Source organism: Schistocerca serialis, chromosome 5 (assembly GCF_023864345.2).
Source record: "Schistocerca serialis cubense isolate TAMUIC-IGC-003099 chromosome 5, iqSchSeri2.2, whole genome shotgun sequence".
Taxonomy (NCBI): domain Eukaryota; kingdom Metazoa; phylum Arthropoda; class Insecta; order Orthoptera; family Acrididae; genus Schistocerca; species Schistocerca serialis.
The window spans coordinates 450,615,736-450,637,076 of record NC_064642.1 but is presented as its reverse complement, the minus strand read 5'-3'; the positions used below and the strand labels follow the sequence as shown (position 1 = coordinate 450,637,076).

Sequence of the window (21,341 nt, the reverse complement as noted above, 5' to 3'; positions counted from 1 at the left end):
CACACACACACACACAAACACAAACAGTCATTGATTCCAGTGAGGGTGACAACTACTGTGTGTCGAACAACACATGCACCAGTCAACTCCTCAGTTAGCGTCGAGTGGATGAGATTTTTCAGTTACCTTGCATTGCAAGAATTGTAAGGAGGAGACTGAAAGTAAATGGACTTGTATGTAAAGAGCTGCGACAAAGCAAAGCTTGACCGACTATCAGATAACTGTCCACATTGGTTTGTGGACAAGTTTACTTTTAGTTACCAACCCACCCACGATCATTACCTAAGATTTCTCAAAGGCGTAGGGGCACTGATTTCATTAAGTCGGCGACAGTGTAACGTGATGGTTTACTTCCCACCATACGGTTTCTATATTCGTCCAAAGATCGCTTGCATTTGTAGGTCCACATGGCAATGACCTTGTTACCTCTGCCCACATATTCTCTATCTGGTTGATGTTCGGTGATCGTGGAACAAACGGCAACAGCTTTATCCTCTCTTGGCCCTGAAACCAATCTCGCACTGCTCTGCTGTGATGGATGGGGCTCGGCTCCTGTAAATAAACTATCTCGTTCGTTCATATATTTATATTTAAATAACATATTAGTAATAAGCACATTGTATTATTATTTTCCACAGTGTTTAAGAATTCAGGCCCTGTCATAAATAAGTGATCTAGATTCAACCGTCCGATTAAGAATGTGGTTTACCCAGTCTATCAAATGATGAGAGTCGTATTCGGATATCCACATTAAGCCTGACTGGCTAAATCCGATTACAACGATCTGGTATCGAAATGAAATTACAGAAATCGGATAAATCGAACGTCTGTATTGCAACAATGCTGCGCACATAAATTCCAATGATGGAGTAACAGGAAGCAACTGCCTAAGAAAAAGTGAGAAATATGTCTACTAGCAGCAATGTAACGTAATTATAACCCATATTTATGTGATGGATGTACTGAATCGAACAATGCACATCTGTTTCAGTGGTGGGAAGGTGCATCATATCGGATTTGCTGATTACATAATAATGATAATAATAATAATAATAATAATAATAATAATAATCCCGTGGGGCTGATAGGGGAAACCCTCCCCCATATGGGTGCTACCGAGGAAATCAAATACTTGGGGTGAACCAAATACTAACACAATCCTCAACGACTACTCAATCCGTTGAACTCAAATTCCACGAACGTCTGAGTGGAAACCACCGCTACTCTGGTCACCGTCTGTTAGCTCAATAAGTTCGGCTGAAAATATTTGCATCCAAAGGCTTCAACAACCTCTGGTCCTGTCCGGTCCTGGAATCACCCAGGCCAAACCAATGAAACACAAGCAAACATGGACTGTGCAAACTGTCGATAGGCGGCAGTTGGATTTTCGGATTCTGGGGAGTCCAGGTTAGCACGACAGACAATATTGAAGATCTCTTGTAAATATCCCTACAAGCAGAAAACATGCGTTTGAAAACTACACGCCGCGCGGGACTAGCCGAGCGGTCTGAGGCGCAGCAGGCATGGACTGTTCGCCTGGTCTCAGCTGAGGTTCGAGTCCTTCCCCGGGCATGGGTGTGTGTGTGTGTTTGTCCTTAGGATAATTTAGGTTAAGTAGTGTGTAAGCTTATGGACTGATGACCTTCGCAGTTAACCCCCATAAGATTTCATACACGTAGAACTTTTTTTTAATAACAAATCATCGATACATTGATCCAAATACGAAAACTAAATAATCTCACAGAATAAATCGACCGACAAAAAATTCTCATCATTGCTGTTCAAGAACCACGACTAACTGACAATGAAACCTTGCATTACGGAAACCATTGCATGTTCAAGAGCAAAATGCAACAAAAGGTAGCGTAAGGCGTACCAATCTTCGGCATGGCATTTCTCGAGCACAGATCTATCATCAGTTCTGTCAAAGAAATCACACCCATCAACAATCGACTTATGACTATGATCATTCAGAGCCCCAGTAAAAAATAAACACTCATCAATTCACATGGCCCCACCAACATCGAAAATAAGAAAAACACCAAAAATATCGAAAACTTCTGGAACACACTCGAAAATACTATGAGCAAAATTCACCGAGATGACGTGAAAATACTAAAAGGAGACTTCAACACACTATTTGGGACAGAAAAAACCTGTAGAAAAATCATTGGTACAAATTCAACACACCGAAACGCTTAGACCAACGGCACACGTCTGACAGATATTTGCCAACAATTCAACCACAAAAGGATGTCTTCCCACTTTAGGAAAATACCATTTCTCAGGTAACATGCTTGGCTACCAGGTGCAAGCTGATGTGGTTCGCCTTTCTAGACTCACTGAAAGTCAGATTTTTTATTCTTTTGTAGTAGAGCTACAAGCAGGCAGATACAAATTCAATAAGAGAGTCGTAAGACAGGGCTCGAGCAAAATCCGTCTTGGTACTTTCAGTAACCCTTAGTGTCAGAGCGAAAACCTTACGGTACTGCCAATTTCATAATGCCGCTTTTGTTTTCTGCCGACATATTTTTTGTTTTTGTGAATACATAATTTTATCTATGAAATGCCACATTTTCATAATACTTGCGAATGATACAGGAAATGAAGTAAATACAAATGTTTTCAAAGTCAAAAGTCGGTATTATCCTACTAATTCGCGCTAAAATAGGATCAAACGTCTTACAGACACTTAATGCTTCGCCACGGTCTGGAACTGCGCGACCACCACGGTTGCAGCTTCGAATCCTGCTTCGGACATGGATGTGTGTGATGTCTTTAGGTTAGTTAGTTTTAACTAGTTCTAAGTTCTAGGGGATTGATGACCTCAGAAGTTAAGTCCCATAGTGCTCAGAGACCTTTGAACCATTTTTGAACTTAATGCTTTATTAAGATAGACTGCCGTCGTGATGTTTCTGTAGTAAGCTAAATTTAATTTGTATTAGTAAAATGAATATTTTATTTGGATTTTCCATTAGTTTACTAAACGCAACAGTAATCATCAAAGAGAGATTAATCAGCAACTGAATTTTCGTTCACGATATCTACAACAATCTGATAATGCTACATTTGTTTACAAATTCTACGCTCGTAGAAACCTACTTGTTTTAACGATGTCATTAAACCATAGTAGTTTTAAGAGTATTTTCGTCTAGAAATGAATTGCCTCGACGATTGATCGATCAAGAGTGGGAAAGGTAATATTTTATGAATATATGACGAGAGGGACAAGTGCTTCAGAGAGGACTTCCCTATCAACACAAGTGTCTGAGAGACGACTTTTCTATAAATCTCCTGGACAGTTTTGTTTCTCAAATCAACAGAGTGAGTTATAATGCAGTAGCACAGGTGATGTAGTTTTGTTGCTCAATTTTCTTACACTGCGACCGAAAGGTGTCTCAGTTGTTGACAACAAATTCCAGCGGTGTTGCACACAGCCCTTGGGGCAGAATTCGTAGCCCAAAACACACTTTTGGAGCTATCAAATGGAAAATATTATGTTCACACTAGTCTTTGCCCTAGTCTACGTCTTTTGGTGGGGCTCAGCCTTTCATTTCTTCTTAGGAAGTTAACGATAAAGGCATGATAACACGTCACCAGCAACAGTACTGCAAAGGAATGCTCAATGAACGACCTGATGACGTTCAATAATAGTCACTCCGTTGATTTTTGTTGTTTCGAATTAGAGCATGCAGTACTCCTACACCAGACTTCTGAGCTTAGCCTGTTGAATTCAAATGTCGCATGATGGTAAAATGGTAAAATGTCACATATATCAGTAGTCAAGACTTCCTTAATGTGGAAAATCATTCATGCCAGAAGGATCTTTGTTGAAACAAGAATAACTTTTTCTGGCGTATTTTTCCCAAAAGCACTCGCTCCACGCACAGTTCAAATCTTTCTAGTTGCCTCCTCTACATTCACCCCTCTGTTATACCAAAAGTAAACTTTGAGTTCCAGATGTTACACCTTTTTCCACTTGCGACTCAATTTTACAGTGCTGAACTGTAGTTCATGATTTTCAAGTATGCAAAATCCAATGCTTAATTGCAAGATGATAACTAGAACTTCAAATTCGGAAATGGCATTGACACGTACACTGTCCGCGTCGCGCCGGCTTCACATGGGCGGCGCCGGATTTCAGGCGGCGGGTGGCGTCTGGCCGGTGGCCGGTAGCCGCTGCAGCGCGAGGAAACGCTCGAGCGTAAGCTGTTATGATCGCGACGCAGCCACGACCTGTCCTGCGGAATTGTTTATGGAATACTTGTTATTGCGGGTGGGTAGAATGTTAAGCGAATTGTCTTCGATGTTCAATCAAACTCATAACTTTAGACCAAAATGTGGTAAAAAAAAAAAAAAACAGCTGGACGCGAACATGCGACTCTAAGTTTGAACGCACGACATGTACCGCAAGACCACGGGCTCACTCCATCCATATCACCTCGGAAGTAAACAACACTTCCTCCTAACATTTCCGCATCTTACAGTGTTGCCTGGTTGTGCAGATCTCCGGACTTAGAGGTGTCAGGGGCAGTCAGTTTTATTGGCCACCTTAGGTGAACGATTCGGACTTAGTCTCTGTGGCGGCCGGCCGGCGGTCAGTTTTTGTGTCTAAGACTGTACATGCAGTGATCTCCTTCTGTATCACTATCAGCTTTTAATGACATTATAGTAGTCCAGATTATTATCAGAAGTGATCAATCAGAAAAGTCATTAATCCGTCTGTTCCTCCGACTATACTAACCAGGTATCGCAGTTTCAGATTCCTCATACCAAACAATTACTTTAGCTATTCGTTACAGATACTTTATTCCGAACAAGCTTCTCTCCGTTGTTCGTCGGTATGCTCTTACTTTTGGATGAGTTGAGCATGTGTAGTCCTTATCTCAGTTCCTCTTATTAGAACTGACTGTGCACGCTATTTAGACAGTTAACATTTCTAGCACACTGTAATTTACTTTTGAATGCAGCAGTTAATTTAAAAAAATGATGCTTCAAAATATTGGACATTTCCACTTTTTTAGAGATATGGTGTACAATATTAAATCGTGCTGCACCTTTTTTATGGGACAGAGTAAGAGAAAACGTATGTTCAAATGGCTCTGAGCACTATGGGACTTAACATCTGAGGTCATCAGTCCGCTAGAACGTAGAACTACTTAAACCTAACTAACCTAAGCACATCCCACACATCCATGCCCGAGGCAGGATTCGAACCTGCGACCGTAGTAATCACGCGGTTCCGGCCTGAAGCGCCTAGAACCGCACGGCCACCGCAGCCGGCAGAAAACGTATGTATTTGGAGCAAAGAACATGCTCCTCCAAAGGCAGCTTATTGCTAAATTGTACGAAAATGTATTCCACAGTGTATACCTTGGCTTAACTATTACACTTCGATCATCAGTGATGAAAGAGCTCTTCTTCGTGCTCTACATATGGGCAGAACGGCCAGCAGACGCGATTAAGACATCATCTATTACTATTTTCTTATTTTACAGCATCCAATATTAAACAAGACATTGACATGTACTTACGTCCTTTATGTTGGTGCTGATGAACACCACGTACACACAGCAGCTTCCCAGTTGTAGCACTAACATGAAGCCGTTCACAACATGCCTGAAATATGTTTGGAGCATTAGAGACAATATCAGCACTTTTACAGTGTTAGGAATAAAAAGATTTGTTTTTTCTCCTGTACTTTTATGACTATCCAACCAGTGTTTGACCTAAATTTTCAACAGTGTCTTGAAATTGTCATGCCAACATAAATTGCATTCTGTAGTTTCGTTATTCTCTTGCGTATGTTGTGAATTCTGTAAGTCTCAAATGTTCCCGTTACAATTTGTGGCAGGAATTCGTTTTTTCGTGCTGATGTCAAATAAGTTAGTTCACAACGTCAGTAACTGCTGGACGAGACCAGGGCCCAAGAGGTAGCAACTGCCGTCCCCTCTGTTTAGACAGACTTAACGTAAATGTACGAATTAGTAAGTTACTGTCATTTGGACGAATGAGTGGGTGGTGTGTAACGAACTCGTTGTAGTGAAATAATTAACTGTCCCCCACTTCCACTTCTGTCCCCTTAAGTGTGAAGGATATAGCATTTATTCAGATTAATAGTACTGTTGCCAACAAGGGCAGGAAAGCTGCAATAAAAGGGGCACCAATTTGGGCCGTTATGCAGAGGGATACCAGGATTCCTGAAAGCCTAATGCCAAGGATGCATCACATAATGTGCGCCCGCTGCTTTCGGCAAAACGTGACCACGTCTTGGCAACTTCGTGACATACTTTGCTTTGGCTTGGGTAAGGTAACAGTGGGAGTGGTACTTTCAGGTTAGCTCTGCTTTAGTTGGCAGCCTGAGCTAGGTGGTGGACAAGCCGCTCAACAAATTAGAAAGAAGAAACTATTAAGTCGCCACTGTCTCATTGTTTACAGTTACTCAGTCGCTCTCAGTCAGTCTGTATTGATACCGCCGCGCCTACAGGGTGTTTCAAAAATGACCGGTATATTTGAAACGGCAATAAAAACTAAACGAGCAGTGATAGAAATACACCGTTTGTTGCAATATGCTTGGGACAGCAGTACATTTTCAAGCAGACAAACTTTCCCTCCTCTCCCCCTCCCCCATAGCCACTCCTCTCCTACAACCATTCGCCTCCTCATCCCTGCCATAGCGTAACCTGAAATGTTTACTGCAGCCTCGGGTATTTCATAAAACGTAGTTTTCTCAATTTTGTCCCTGATTCGTCAACCAACATTATAATAACTTTTTTATTTTCATTTATCTTTTCATATGTTAATTGAAACCATTCCATTCGTTCTTCGATTGTCAAATACAAAGACCTTCAATTCCCGTTCTGTGGCGTCTGGCTTCTGTTCATTAATTTACACGAGACCATCAAATAACAGGAATAACGAGAAAATTATTCCTTGAGGAAGTTTTCATATCTACTGCTAAAGTGTTGCGTTAACACCTGGGCAAATACCTAACATAGTTTGTGTAGTATTTGTAATCACCTTGTGCTTCTTTTTATTTTTATTTTCATGTAGCCGAACATTAATTTCAGCTCGCGTTGCTACTCGCTAGATGACCACAGTTTACGTGCAATAAACAGATTTCGTTTTGCGTATTATAATGGAGCAATACTGGTTGCCTTGCCAGCGTCAGATATTTCAGTACTTCAAATGAAAATAAGAAGAATACTGTGACAGTTTGTTTTGAACCAGCAGAATCAACGTTTACCCAAACTGTTTACTGGATAAGTATTTTTCTCCAGACTGGCCTGGTTGTATACCTGTACGATCTTAAAATATTCACAAAAGAAAGCACACAAACTAGTTAACTACACATGACTTGAGATTGTCTCAGCATGGTGGGACAAATGAAATTTCATCTGATGTAAGAGACTATTTAAATCCCTTAGCGCGTGATCTAATGAAAGAAGGTGTAGAAAATCTCAGATTAAAACTCCACAGTGATGGCAGTTGGTATGAGCTACACTGAAAGCTCAAATGGTTTTAAAGGAATTTAGGATTGTGTCCTGATACGTGGGCATATCTATTTGCTCCTGACAGAGTTTCTGGCCGTACAGAAAAATAACTAAGGAAGCACGAAACATATTTAAAGAGAAAAAATGTCGTGTGGCACCAGGGCAGGACCGGGAGCAAATCTCTCAATTGGACGCCATTTCGGCCACTTGTGGTCATTTTGGGAAAGTTTGGGTAGGTTAAAGTTTCTGGTAAAGACTGTTATAGTTACAATCTGAAATCAATCTCGAAAGGTACAACGAAAGCCAAACATCCTTTTACGACATATGAGGCAAGAGTGCTGCAGTGTGTAAAACCTACGACAATGCCTTTTTCAAAATACTTACTTTGGTTCACCAACAGACGTTGAGGTTCTAAAACGTGGAAAGAGAAGTGCTTCAATAATGTTTGAAGCATCTCAATTTTCGTCAGTGAATCACGTCAGCAAAAATAAGGGTAATGACGTGAAGAAGTTGACGTCCTATTTTGAAAAGGATTTAGTGGAAGTAAAGAGTTCTATTTAGAGTAGCATAAGGAATGATAATGACACTACAAACAAAATTTTGTATTATGAAGAATCTTTACATTAAACAGAACTTTGTTTCACTAGTGGTTTGGATTTCATACAGTTATTATATTAAAATATGTATTATTGTTTTAGTTGTCATTTAAACGCATCACTAAGATTTTCATAACAGGTTTAAGATCCGAGAAACAGATTTTATTATTGTGAAAAATTTCTCTTCATATTTTAGCTTACAAGAAAAAATATAAATTTACTAATACGTTGTTAAGTTCTTATTTGATAGTATTTAGAAAATGTAATAAACATAAAAGCACTTAGAGTTTAAATGCTTAGAATGTATATTTATAATACCTAGCTTAATAAAGTAGCTACGCAAGAAACTTGCATAAAAAGTGGATATTTTTAATTTTGTAAAAATTTGTAATTTTTAACTTTTTTCAATAAACCTTATTAGTGACGAATTTCAGTTATTCCTGCATGGACGACCAGTATTATATTCTTTAAATTTTTTGAGTTATCGGCACTGAGTATAACTAAAACAGTACAACTAAAAGTGCTCCTGCTGTAAAATTTTGTAAATAGTGTCTGTTTTAAAACAGACCTCAATTTTAAAGAGGAGAGTGGACAGAGGTGGACAGATAGCACGGGCTAAAGATGGTATAAGGAGAGAAGATAGCGTTGCAGGAAATGGAATGAGTTGAAGGAGTGGTAAAAAGAAACAAGATTGCATAAAGATGTACAGAGAACTTTCGAAATAAATAAAAAGTGTCAAACAAGGTGACCATCTCTGACCCTCTTCAAATGAAACTTGAGAAAACTCTAAGAATTTAGGATGAAAAAATAAAATAATATCAAATATCACGAATAAACGTGAAAGTTTTCTGAGTACGGTAGCACGTTACATTGTAAATAACTCTCATTAATGAAACCGTAGTAGATACAGTTGAAGGCCATAGCCGTGGCCGAAACGTTGGTTTAATTGGTGACAGTTGTTTACAACATGACGCGGTATTATAACTAGCAAACTTTCATGCTGACTGACTCTGGCTTTGGAATCTGACTCAATTATGTCACCGATAAAGGCTACCAAGAATGATACAGGTTATTGAAGTATTTCGAATCGCATTTGCAGGTAAAAGAAGAAAAAGTATTTCAACGAGATAATAAGGAATTACCAGCATGAATTCGACCGTGACTTTTTTCAAAAGAACTATCTTGGTATCTGGCGTTGGTGATTTAGTAAAACCACAGAGAAAATGAATCAAGATAATGAACCCATCTTCACCAGAATACGAATCCTGTGCATTGCTGTTGTGGTCTGCAGTCCGAAGACTGGTCTGATGCAGCTATCCATCCTAGCCTGTTCTGCTCAAGCTTTTCATTTCTGAATAACTACTTCAAACTAGATCGATTTGAACCTGCTTACTCTAGTCAATTCTTTGTCTTCTTGTGCATTTTTTACTACCTCCAATACCATCCGTTACCAAACTATCGATTTCTAGATCTCTCGGAATGTGTCCTGTCAACCGATCCATTCTTTTGCTCAAGTCATATTATAATTCCTTTTAATTCCAATCCGAATACATGTCATAATTACCCATCTAGTCTTCGGCATTGTCCTACAGCATCACATTTCAAAAGCTAATATTCTTTTCTTGTATGCACTGTCTATCGGCCATGTTTCACTTTTGTGTAAGATTACACTGCAGGCAAATACTTTCAGAAAAAACTTTATAGCATTTAAATTTATGTTCCGTGCTAACAACAAACTTCTCTTTCCCAGATTTGTTTTTCTTACTACTGACAATCTGAATTTTATATCCTGTCTACTGTGGCCAATGTCAGCTAGCTTCCTGCCAAAATAACAAGAAGCATCTACAACTTTTATTGGCTCATTTCCTACTCTGATTCCCTCTGAGTCGTCTGACGTAATTTTACAGTCTTCAAAATGGCTCTGAGCACTATGAGGCTTTACATCTGAGGTCATCAGTCCCCTAGTACTTAGAACTACTTAAACCTAACTAACCTAAGGACATCACACACATTCATGCCCGAGGCAGGATTCGAACCTGCGACTGTAGCTGTCACGCGGTTACAGACTTTACAGTCTCCATTTAGTTTCGGTCATGTACGTTCCATTGAGCTGCTCTTCCAAGGCCTTCGCCATCTCTGACAGAAATAAGAGGGGCGTTCAGTAACTAGTGCAACACATTCTTTCCCGAAAGCAGGTTGGTTATATTCAGGATCCCAATTCTTTATTCTCCAAAACACTATTTTTCAATGTAACGTCCATTCAATGCGACGACTTTACACCGCCTAACTGGGAGGGCCCTTATGCCCGAGTGGAATGACTCTATTGGTTGACGGCGGTGCCAACGTCCTGCTGCATCAGTAACCTCCCCATCACCCACGTTTTGCTTCCCGCGAAGTGCATTCTTCATTGGGGCAAACACATCGAAGTCGGAAGGTGCGAGATCCAGGCTGTAGGGTGGATGAGGAGTAACAGTCCTACAAAGTTTAGTAAGCTTCTCTTTGGCAACCAGTTTCCGCGTTTTAGTATGCCACCTTCAGGCCCCTGACCTACGTGTGGGAAGATTCACCCTCGGTTGAGGTCAAAACAGAGGCCAGTAGATTTTTGCTATAGTGAACAACCATTATCTGCCGATCAATGAGTGTGTCCTCCCGTTCCAACGTTGCAGTCTGCAGTCTTCAGTCGTGGTCCAGAGGCTAGCGCTGCTGCTTCTGGATCACGGGGTCCCGGGTTCGACTCCTAGCAAGATGGGGGATTTTCTCTGCCCGGGTATGAGTGTTTGTGTTGTTCTCGTTATTTCCTCATCATCATTCGTGACTGGCTACATTGGATTGTGCACAAAAATTGGACTGTGTAAAAACTGGGGCTTTGTACGGGCGATGATCACCGCGCAGTTGAGTGCCCAACAAACCAAACATCATCATCATCATCATCATCCAACATTGCAGGAATCACAGCTTCGTGCGGACGGCCGGCACGAGGGAGACCGGACAGGTTTGCACGACCTCCTTGCAATGATGACAGACGCCTCGCCCAACAACTGACGGCGCCTTTGTTCATTGACAGGTCTCAGTAGATACTCTGTAAGCGCCTATGATCATCTGCAATGCTCTGAATTTCTGCGAAAAAAACGCAATGACGTCTCTCTGCGTGGAGCGCAGGCTCCATTTTCAAAGCTACATATAGCGGTAGGGGCTCAAGAGGAATTATTCCATGATGTCCCACAACAAATGCAACATTTTTTTCATTGGAAATTAGCCGAGATAAAAAAAGTGCTGCATTATTTCTTGAAAGCCCATTGTACAATGTAGCTGGCAAATCTCAAAAATTTAATTTTTTCTCTGCAAACTCCCTTCTCAAGCACTGCTTCCCGTTCACGCGCTCAGACTATTGCAATTACATTCTGGTTTCTTTACAAGTTGTAGGTAACACTTCACGTACTGCAGATACCCCAATGCTTTCAGAATTTCAAAAACGTATCCTACAAATGTTATGAGGGTCATTCAATAATTAAAGAGACAAATTGGTCTGGAGAAAAAAGAGTTTATTTTTACAAAACAATACTTTTCACTTGAACATTTATGCACTTATTCCAACGGGCTACAAGCTTTTTTATTCCGGCTGCAAAGAACTCTCTATCTTGATGTTCGAACCAATTTCCTACAAACTTTTTCACGGCCTCGTTTTCCTAGAACCTCTTCGCACTTATTGCCTCTTTCAGTGCACCAAACAAATGGAAGTCACTACGTGCTAAATCAGGACTGTAAGGGGGATGAGGCAGTACTTCCTAGCACATTTTGTCGATGGTTTCAGGGGTTAGTTGACCAATATCAGGACGTGCGTTGTCTTGCTGGAGAGTCAAACCTCTCCTTGAGATCCACGGCGTCTCTCTCTCATGGCTGTCTAAAAGCAAATCCGAGTAGTATTGGCTGTTCATTGTACACGGATCTTCGAGATAAACACAAAAAAACTGGACCTTCAGCATCCCAAAACACCGCCAGAAAGACCTTTTCTGTTGCTTGGGTTTTGAATTTTTCAGTGTATGTTCACTGGTTTCTCGCCTTCAGCAAGTAAAAAACGAATAACAGAACGTCTTTTCAACTAATGTGGGCGTTTCAAGCGGACTCGCCTTCTTGTAATGTATTTCTGAGGTTATAAACAAAACAATGTTGATACATCAGCTGATCAGGGCTCATGCCAGTGATGCCAACTTAAAGTCACAAAAGTTCCAAACTTAACCTACTAACAGTTTTTTCCCCAGACGAATTTGACTCTTTAATTATGCCCTGGTACAGAAGACGTCATTTTGCACACAATAAATAAATTTTGAAAGGTAAAACGAGTATGGTTATTTTTGTCCCGCCCGGTTGGCCGTGAGGTCTAATGCACGGCTTTCCGGGCGGGAAGGAGCGCCCGGTCCCCGGCACGATTCCGCCCGGCGGATTTGTGTCCAGGTCCGGTGAACCGGCCAGTCTGTGGATGGTTTTTAGGCGGTTTTCCATCTGCCTCGGCGAATGCGGGCTGGTTCCCCTTATTCCGCCTCAGTTACACTATGTCGGCGATTGCTGCGAAAACAAGTTCTTCATGTGCGCGTACACCACCACTACTCTACCACCCAAACATAGGGGTTACACTCGTCTGGTGTGAGACGTTCCCTGGGGGGGGGGGGGGAGGAGGGGTCCACCGGGGGTCGAACCGCACAATAAACCTGGGTTCGGTGTGGGACGTCGGAGGGTTGAAGTGGACTGCGGTAGTCGTCGTGGGGTTGTGGACCACTGCGAGTGCGGCGGGGACGGAGCCTCTCTGTCGTTTCTAGGTGCCCGCTTAACATACAATACAATACATACAATGGTTATTTTTGATGGCCGTTCATGTTACAGCAACGTGATGTGAGAAATTTCTAGCACTCGACATACGCCCACAGAGTGACGTGAGGTGCCTCACCCGGCGTAGGGCGCCACAGGGCGCAGGCAGCGCGGCCCATCCTCCAAGGCCGCCACGGCCGTCTCCTGGTAGGTGAGGTTGGGTTCGCGACGCCGCCTGCTCAGCTCGTACTGCGCCTTCACCAGCATGTGCATGCAGTAGGTGCACAGCACGCCCACGAACAGCGTCCCGATCACACCGGTGACGTAGCCAGAGTGCATGAAAGCGTTCGGCACCGCCATGATGCCCGTGCCCAAGCTGCCTTTGAACACGTGCACCAGTGCCGCCAAGTATCTGTAATCATTTATGGTCCTATTTAAGAACAAGACTCCTAGTTTAGCTTCTTAGTTTCTGATGTAAGCTACCAACGAGAAGAAGTCGTACACAATAGATTAAGTAAACACGAGATGATGCGTGGTACAATAAAAAGAACACATATGCTATAATCGCTACACCTGTTTTGACATACGGCTGAGGGTCGTGTACAGTAAGACACTAAGGCAAAATGTGCATAAAAGCCACTGAAATTAAATTTATGTGGGGCATGAAAGGTTGCAGTCTGAGGGATCAGATAAGAAAGAATACATCCGAGCTGAGCTGGTACTTTGTTCAGATAGTAGATAGATAGATATTCAGCGATCACAGGCCCTGCAGACCACGCGCTACTTCCAGAAAATGCCTCCATTCCTTCCTGTTTTGTGCCCGGTTCCTCTAGGCGTCTTCAATTCCCAGGGCTGTTAGGTCCTTCGCCAGGTCGTCCATCCGGCGCTGCCTTGCTCGTCCAATGGGGCGTTTGGTGTTTGGTTTCCCCGCTAGTCCCATCTTCGCCTGTCTTCCATCTGACATACGGGCTACATGGCCCACCCATTGTATTCTTTTGCTCTTTATCTTCTGTAGGATAGTTGGTTGTAGCATCAGAAGGTAGATTTACTCGTTTTCCTCCTCCTCCATTCTCCGTTATCTATTATTATAATCTATTATGAAAATAATCGAGAGTATAATGGCTAGGACATATCGATAGAATGTCAGAAGGAAGGCTAACAAAGCAAGTAGTGAACTATGAACCATAAGAGAATCGAGATCCCTGAAGGCCACAGAAAGTAGGTATTGCAAGTGCCGTAATCCGATTTTCCAGTCGAAGACGAGTCGAACTGCGCGAACATGCGTCTCGGCTTAGCCATAGATACTCGACAGTTGCTGAGAAACGACGGACGAAGTTTTCGACGTAATTTAAATGTCTTGTGGAGCGGAATTGTGTCATACGAAATGGTGGCATACCGGCTAGTTGCAGCTTCTTTCTTTTGCGCCCTGTGTTTGACACAAGATTATTGTTTTCATTTATTTTACTTTTTATCTTTTCATTTATCTATCCATGTCCGTAGCAGGGTACGACACGAATGTTTTTTATCGTGTTACAGGATATATGGGCGTTAATTTACTGATGGAAGTACAACTAAAAGTAAACAACTACAAGTAAACATTATTATGTAGGCCCTAATATATGTGTTTATGCTATTTTCGGGTGTTACAATCTTTTAAAATTCTCATATCGATATATTTCATTCTTATATCAATTATTATATTAATTTTTATGTTTTATTCTTCTGTTTATTCGACAAGAAGGCTTGGTGCATTCCCTTCGATGATTCCGATCGCAGACAGATTCGAAAGGTAGAAACTACTAACAGCACGACCATCATGCAAAGGTAGGTTTGCCACCGTAGTATGAATCTAACTCTGGAAAGAAACGTCGTTAAGTCTGCTGAAGATTTCACCCACTGACAATAATTCAGCAGCAAACCATGCTTAACGTGTCACTTTCCAGGAAACCGGCGCTTGCATTGAACTATGAATCTAGATACACTACAGGAATTTCACCGAAAACAATTTCAAATAACTTTCGCATTCACGTATTGTTGTGTTTATTTCATTCACCAGGGATAGAATTAGTAGACGATTAAGTACAAATTTATGTCAATAAGCATTGAAAAATGCGTGTACTAATCTTGTACGGAAGCGGATAGATAAATGAAAAACGAAAATAAAGATAATAATAGGGTTTCTAAGACGGGGCGTAAAACTGTGCCATCGCTTCGGTTGTACCATTTATTCCATAAAAGGCACATGAAACACCTAGAAGAATTTGACCGTCATCTTCTCATAAACGATCGAGTATCTGCGTATAAGCCGAGACATGTGTTTGCTTATTTTAATCCCTCTTCCACTGAGCCAAGTTTCTGGGTAATCGGGTTATGGTACTTGCCCCGTTCTCCTCGTAAGATCCCAACGGGCCAAGAAACTACTGCTCGAAGTTAAGAAGAAGAAGATTATTATCATTTTGAAGGACGTGCAGTTTGACGCACAGGTTACTAGTTTGCGAAACAGAGGGGTCACATAGACCCAGGTAGAATTCGCGTTGCAGATTATTAACTGTCGGTACTGTACACTGGCCAGTCTAAGTGCGGTTCATAGGTAGATTTTCATTCTCGTTAGAAAATATGGTATTTACTGGGCTTATACTAAGTCTCTACCTCAGAAAAAGCGATAGCATATGGAATAAAGGTTACACCACTCCCAGACAGATGGTGCACACGATTTCCCTCCGTTAGGTAACTGTTGACATTGGCAGGAGGAAGGACGTCCAGCCGTGAAGTTAAAACGAAGTATATTTCAACTATATGAGGTATCAAGTTAGCTGTGAAAGGATACATATACTAACAAAATTTAGAAACCTGCATGGCAATATGGTAATACCAGACGAGAATTCTTCTCTACAAACTGCAGGCAAGATGAGGCGAAATTGGTGCTATATTTAAGAAGCTTAGAAGAATATCCCAACAACCAACACCAGTTATTCGAAGCAGCGTAATGTGAAAGACAGTTTGAGACCTTTAGGGTACTGTGTAATAAAAAGAATACCAATGAAACTCAAATTTTCTACTTTTTTAAAAACATCAGAGGCAAATATTTGTGGTTCTAAATTAAATCATGTTAAAATGAAGTAAAATAAATGTTAGACAACTTAAAAATTTAAAAAAATCATGAAATATCATGTAGGCATCAAAAGTACTTACGATATAGGCTGGTCGATGTCACGTCTTAAGTGTGGGTCATACTCGATGGAATAGGCACTGACCTTGTGCCTGATGCTGCAAGAGAAATAACTGAATTACAGGTATGTCAATCAATATTGTCAATATATGTAGCTCTCAGACACCAGATGTAAGAATTAAAGACCGTTGGCAAGATACGGTACAGTACCATCGATGATTGGGTTATTAAAGAAAGGGCTTAAGCTCAAGCTCGACTTCCACGAGTTATAATAGAAAGAGGAAGAGAGAGAGAGAGAGAGAGAGAGAGAGAGAGAGAGAGAGAGAGAGAGAGAGAGGGAGAGAGAGGGAAGGAGGGAGGGAGGGAGGGACGGAGGGAGGTAGGAAGGATAGGTGAGTGAAGATGCAATTATGCAGTGCGTGAAAACGATAAAGAGCGCTAAGCAATTTGGAAATACGTGAACAGATTAATAGTAGGAGGGGGAGGCCAAAGATACAAGGAGAGAACTTATTAGTGACTGAGAATATGAAATGATTTCATGTGAAAAATGTATCAGCGTGTCAGAAATTGGATGAATAAGAAATTAAAGACGAAGAAATGAGGACTGGTAGGTCACAAGTAGAGAAAGCTGCAGGAGAAAAGTGTGAGAGAATAAGTGTGAGAGAGAAATATGTGATATTCGTGTAGGAAGTAGTGTAGCTGCATGGTAAGTTAGCATGGGCTGAATATAACAATCAGGATGAGGAAAAAAGAGGCAATCAGGGAGGACGAGAGAAGGAGGTAAGAGGTATGCGGTGGTTTAATGCCGGCTGTTGACGAATGTGTGCTAAGTTCAAACTGTAAAAATGTGGACGATGAAGTTTAGCAGTCAGCGCTTCGATTCCGATGGACCTACTTTCACTGGTAATATGTTTATCAATCTATTTTCTTATCTCTCGAACAGCAAACACATTTCTAGTTTTTATGGCACTGACGTTCCTATGGAACTTTAATGTTGCAGATCGCATGCAATTTTGGTAAATATATTTCTTCAGATTTTTCTGCCAAAATGCGTGATTTCACATGGTTGTATCATCGTGATCGAAGTATGAAAATGTGTCAATATCTTTGGAATTTACCATATTAGTATGGTTCTAAGAAACTTTTCAAAACGGGTTAGAGAGTTGCTTGTGTTGTCTTTTTCCTACTGTTAACAGCTTGCCGTTAATGGCTGCTCATTCAGCTATATTACTCACGATCTGTTAAGCAGTCCAGTTTTGCGAGTACATAACGTTCTAAGTCGTTACTGGACTTCTCTCCTATAAGAATGACAAGATTTCTTCTATCGGCGTACTTCCAAGAAAGTCAATGATAAGAGCATCCAACAGGATCTATTTTTGTAAATTAGAACAATATATCACTATTATCACTGACGAAAGGACTCCTAGTATAGTGCACTATTGCGCTATTTAGCCAGTTCCAGTCAGCCACGATGCTTGAATGGGACCATACCAGTATAATGATTATTTGCTATTTCAAAGCTGGTTTAAGTACGGTTGGTTCCGTCATTTGAAAGTTCTTTTCCTTCCACGATTGTAGTATTCTGAGATTCAAAGAATTAGCTGTGAAAAACATTCTTTTGGAGATGGAAGTAGCTCTAGATCTTAAGAAGAAAACATAGTAGTCACACCAGCTTCTTCTCTTCTAACCGAAATGAACATACATAATAATAATGTACATTTTCTTCGCAGGAAGTGGACAGCTCGACACAATCACATTCGAAGCAGAAAGAATAGTAACAAAAAATTGCTGTGTTTGAGGTTTACAAGTGGCTCCAGGCGAGCGATCAGTCATGACAATATACCTACACTCCTGGAAATGGAAAAAAGAACACATTGACACCGGTGTGTCAGACCCACCATACTTGCTCCGGACACTGCGAGAGGGCCGTACAAGCAATGATCACACGCACGGCACAGCGGACACGCCAGGAACCGCGGTGTTGGCCGTCGAATGGCGCTAGCTGCGCAGCATTTGTGCACCGCCGCCGACAGTGTCAGCCAGTTTGCCGTGGCATACGGAGCTCCATCGCAGTCTTTAACACTGGTAGCATGCCGCGACAGCGTGGACGTGAACCGTATGTGCAGTTGACGGTCTTTGAGCGAGGGCGTATAGTGGGCATGCGGGAGGCCGGGTGGACGTACCGCCGAATTGCTCAACACGTGGGGCGTGAGGTCTCCACAGTACATCGATGTTGTCGCCAGTGGTCGGCGGAAGGCGCACGTGCCCGTCGACCTGGGACCGGACCGCAGCGACGCACGGATGCACGCCAAGACCGTAGGATCCTACGCAGTGCCGTAGGGGACCGCACCGCCACTTCCCATCAAATTAGGGACACTGTTGCTCCTGGGGTATCGGCGAGGACCATTCGCAACCGTCTCCATGAAGCTGGGCTACGGTCCCGCACACCGTTAGGCCGTCTTCCGCTCACGCCCCAACATCGTGCAGCCCGCCTCCAGTGGTGTCGCGACAGGCGTGAATGGAAGGACGAATGGAGACGTGTCGTCTTCAGCGATGAGAGTCGCTACTGCCTTGGTGCCAATGATGGTCGTATGCGTGTTTGGCGCCGTGCAGGTGAGCGCCACAATCAGGACTGCATACGACCGAGGCACACAGGGCCAACACCCGGCATCATGGTGTGGGGAGCGATCTCCTGCACTGGCCGTACGCCACTGGTGATCGTCGAGGGGACACTGAATAGTGCACGGTACATCCAAACCGTCATCGAACCCATCGTTCTACCATTCCTAGACCGGCAAGGGAACTTGCTGTTCCAACAGGACAATGCACGTCCGCATGTATCCCGTGCCACCCAACGTGCTCTAGAAGGTGTAAGTCAACTACCCTGGCCAGCAAGATCTCCGGATCTGTCCCCCATTGAGCATGTTTGGGACTGGATGAAGCGTCGTCTCACGCGGTCTGCACGTCCAGCACGAACGCTGGTCCAACTGAGGCGCCAGGTGGAAATGGCATGGCAAGCCGTTCCACAGGACAACATCCAGCATCTCTACGATCGTCTCCATGGGAGAATAGCAGCCTGCATTGCTGCGAAAGGTGGATATACACTGTACTAGTGCCGACATTGTGCATGCTCTGTTGCCTGCGTCTATGTGCCTGTGGTTCTGTCAGTGTGATCATGTGATGTATCTGACCCCAGGAATGTGTCAATAAAGTTTCCCCTTCCTGGGACAATGAATTCACGGTGTTCTTATTTCAATTTCCAGGAGTGTATAAACAGGCGACCAAAACAAAGGCATTTCTTGAAGATTCTCGAATCAAGATACATCTCACAGCCAAAATCTAGTCCCATGTTCCCAATTTCGAATTAAACCTGGAGGCATCGATCAGAACCCACGGAATCAGCGATTGTGTAATAATTTCATGAACAACCATTTGGAGTGAACTTTGTACTTTTAGATCATTCTGAAGCTCTCCGTAGCTAACCGTTATCTTTTTATGAAAGTCAATGTCTGGAGTACGTCTTTTAGTTAAGGATAATGAAACGGAAGTAGAGAATAAATAACTATTTCAGGAAAATCAATTACACCGATGAAAAGTCCTAGATATAGTGATAACCAGCAGTTTTTCTGAGACAGCCTGAAACTTGCTAATTTATAATATGCAGATCAATTTTCTCTGTTACCTACCTACTTCGTAACATCAACCATCTATATTAGTCAAACCCTCTCATTCTAGCCGCAGAAAATTGTTTAAAATCCACGAGCATTCGATCGAGAACTCGTCGACCGTTGCTATGTGGTGACTGCTGCTGTTCTTACATAGCGGCGCTATCACCCCTGACGTCATTGGTGACCACTCCAGGGCCACATAATGTACAGCAAGGCCACCACGACCGCTTTCAACATTCTGATGGTCGGGTCCCAAATTGTGCTTAACGGCAGATCACTGTCTTCAATGAGGATATTTTCAGAAATTTTTACCTCGATCGTTTCTGTCGTGACGGTGTCCCAAAAATAATTTGCCTGTTTAGTAATCGATATTTCGTCGATATTCAAAACTCTCGACGTGACTGGAAGATCGAGAGAATTTTATAAGGCTATAATACCGTGAAACCATGCATTCATATATCAGCCATTTGTATAACACTGCATATATGAAATACTGGAGTATTTACTACTGTACGGAGTACAAATGAAAATGGCGTAAGGGATAATACAAACACAAAATACATACTTCCTCCTACGGAGCATACTTCTTTAATTTAACGTGTGCTAGATTTGAATTTGCTGGCTGGGGCCTCGCGTTTGTGTCGAAGATTGGCATGTCGCAGCCAAGCGTCCAGCACGTCAGCCTACATCGCTAGGATCCATTGTTCTTCCTGACTGCGTCACCGAAATATCTTCATGAACACGTTGACGTTTACCGTCGTTGACTGAACCAAGGTTCTCGGGGAAGAAGTCAAGATCAGGGGCGAGAAAATAAACTGGGCAGTGACGTTGCAATCCAACTGTTTGCTCACAATAATACGTTTTTATACAACGTTCACATAGTCAGCAGATTTAGAATTTGCAAGAACATTGGATACGACTGATTTCAATACCACGAATGTGTATCTCTGAGCACAACTCAGCGAGTTTTGGAACTGGCTGTCAGCACTTATTTTTCTTACCCTTGGACCTATGAAGACAATTTCATACTGTAATATCAATAAATAAAATTGAAATCGTGAATATGTGCATGATTATTTGTAACTCTTAATTTACTTACCAAGTGAAAAACTGTTACACCAAAGGTTTAGGATCCCAAAATCTTCTCTAGATGCAGCAACACGATGCAAGTGCTGTTAATGCAGTTAACAATTACAGACCGCGCCAACGACTCAGGGACACCAGCATCAAAAGTGAAAAGTTCACATGCAGATTTTGCGTATGTTGCTGTTATTGGGGCCAGAATATTCTTCGTAACAAGAGGGCACAGTTAAGTCAAAGGGCAATGTGACCCCTTTTGACAAGAATTGCACTTGAATGTGTATTAATGTACACAAAAATCATATGCCAACGATGGTTTAATTGGAGTTCCAGTCATAACACCAGGGTAATTTATGGCGTTGCGTGTAAAATAATAAAAAACATGAGGCAAAATTTCAGACAAAGCTTGTTAAATGAGAAAGAGAACTTCGTTGATATCTTTTAGAGCAAAACGGTTTTTAGAGACACTGAATGGATTTAAATGCGTTTTGTAGTGCCTGTTCGATGGTAAAATATGATACCAAATTATTAT

At 42.1% G+C, this 21,341-nt stretch overlaps 1 protein-coding gene across 1 annotated transcript in view; it reads right to left on the bottom strand.

Moving 5' to 3' along the window:
- The window catches only part of LOC126481989 (proton-coupled amino acid transporter-like protein CG1139), a 99,384-nt gene that overhangs the window by 52,666 nt on the left and 25,377 nt on the right, over positions 1 to 21,341 (bottom strand). The window contains exons 3-5 of the mRNA XM_050105953.1: positions 16,085 to 16,159; positions 13,032 to 13,304; positions 5,535 to 5,619 (exon numbers count right to left, since the gene is read on the bottom strand). Of these exons, the coding sequence (XP_049961910.1) occupies positions 5,535 to 5,619; positions 13,032 to 13,304; positions 16,085 to 16,159 (433 nt within the window). The remainder of the gene's footprint in view (positions 1 to 5,534; positions 5,620 to 13,031; positions 13,305 to 16,084; positions 16,160 to 21,341) is intronic.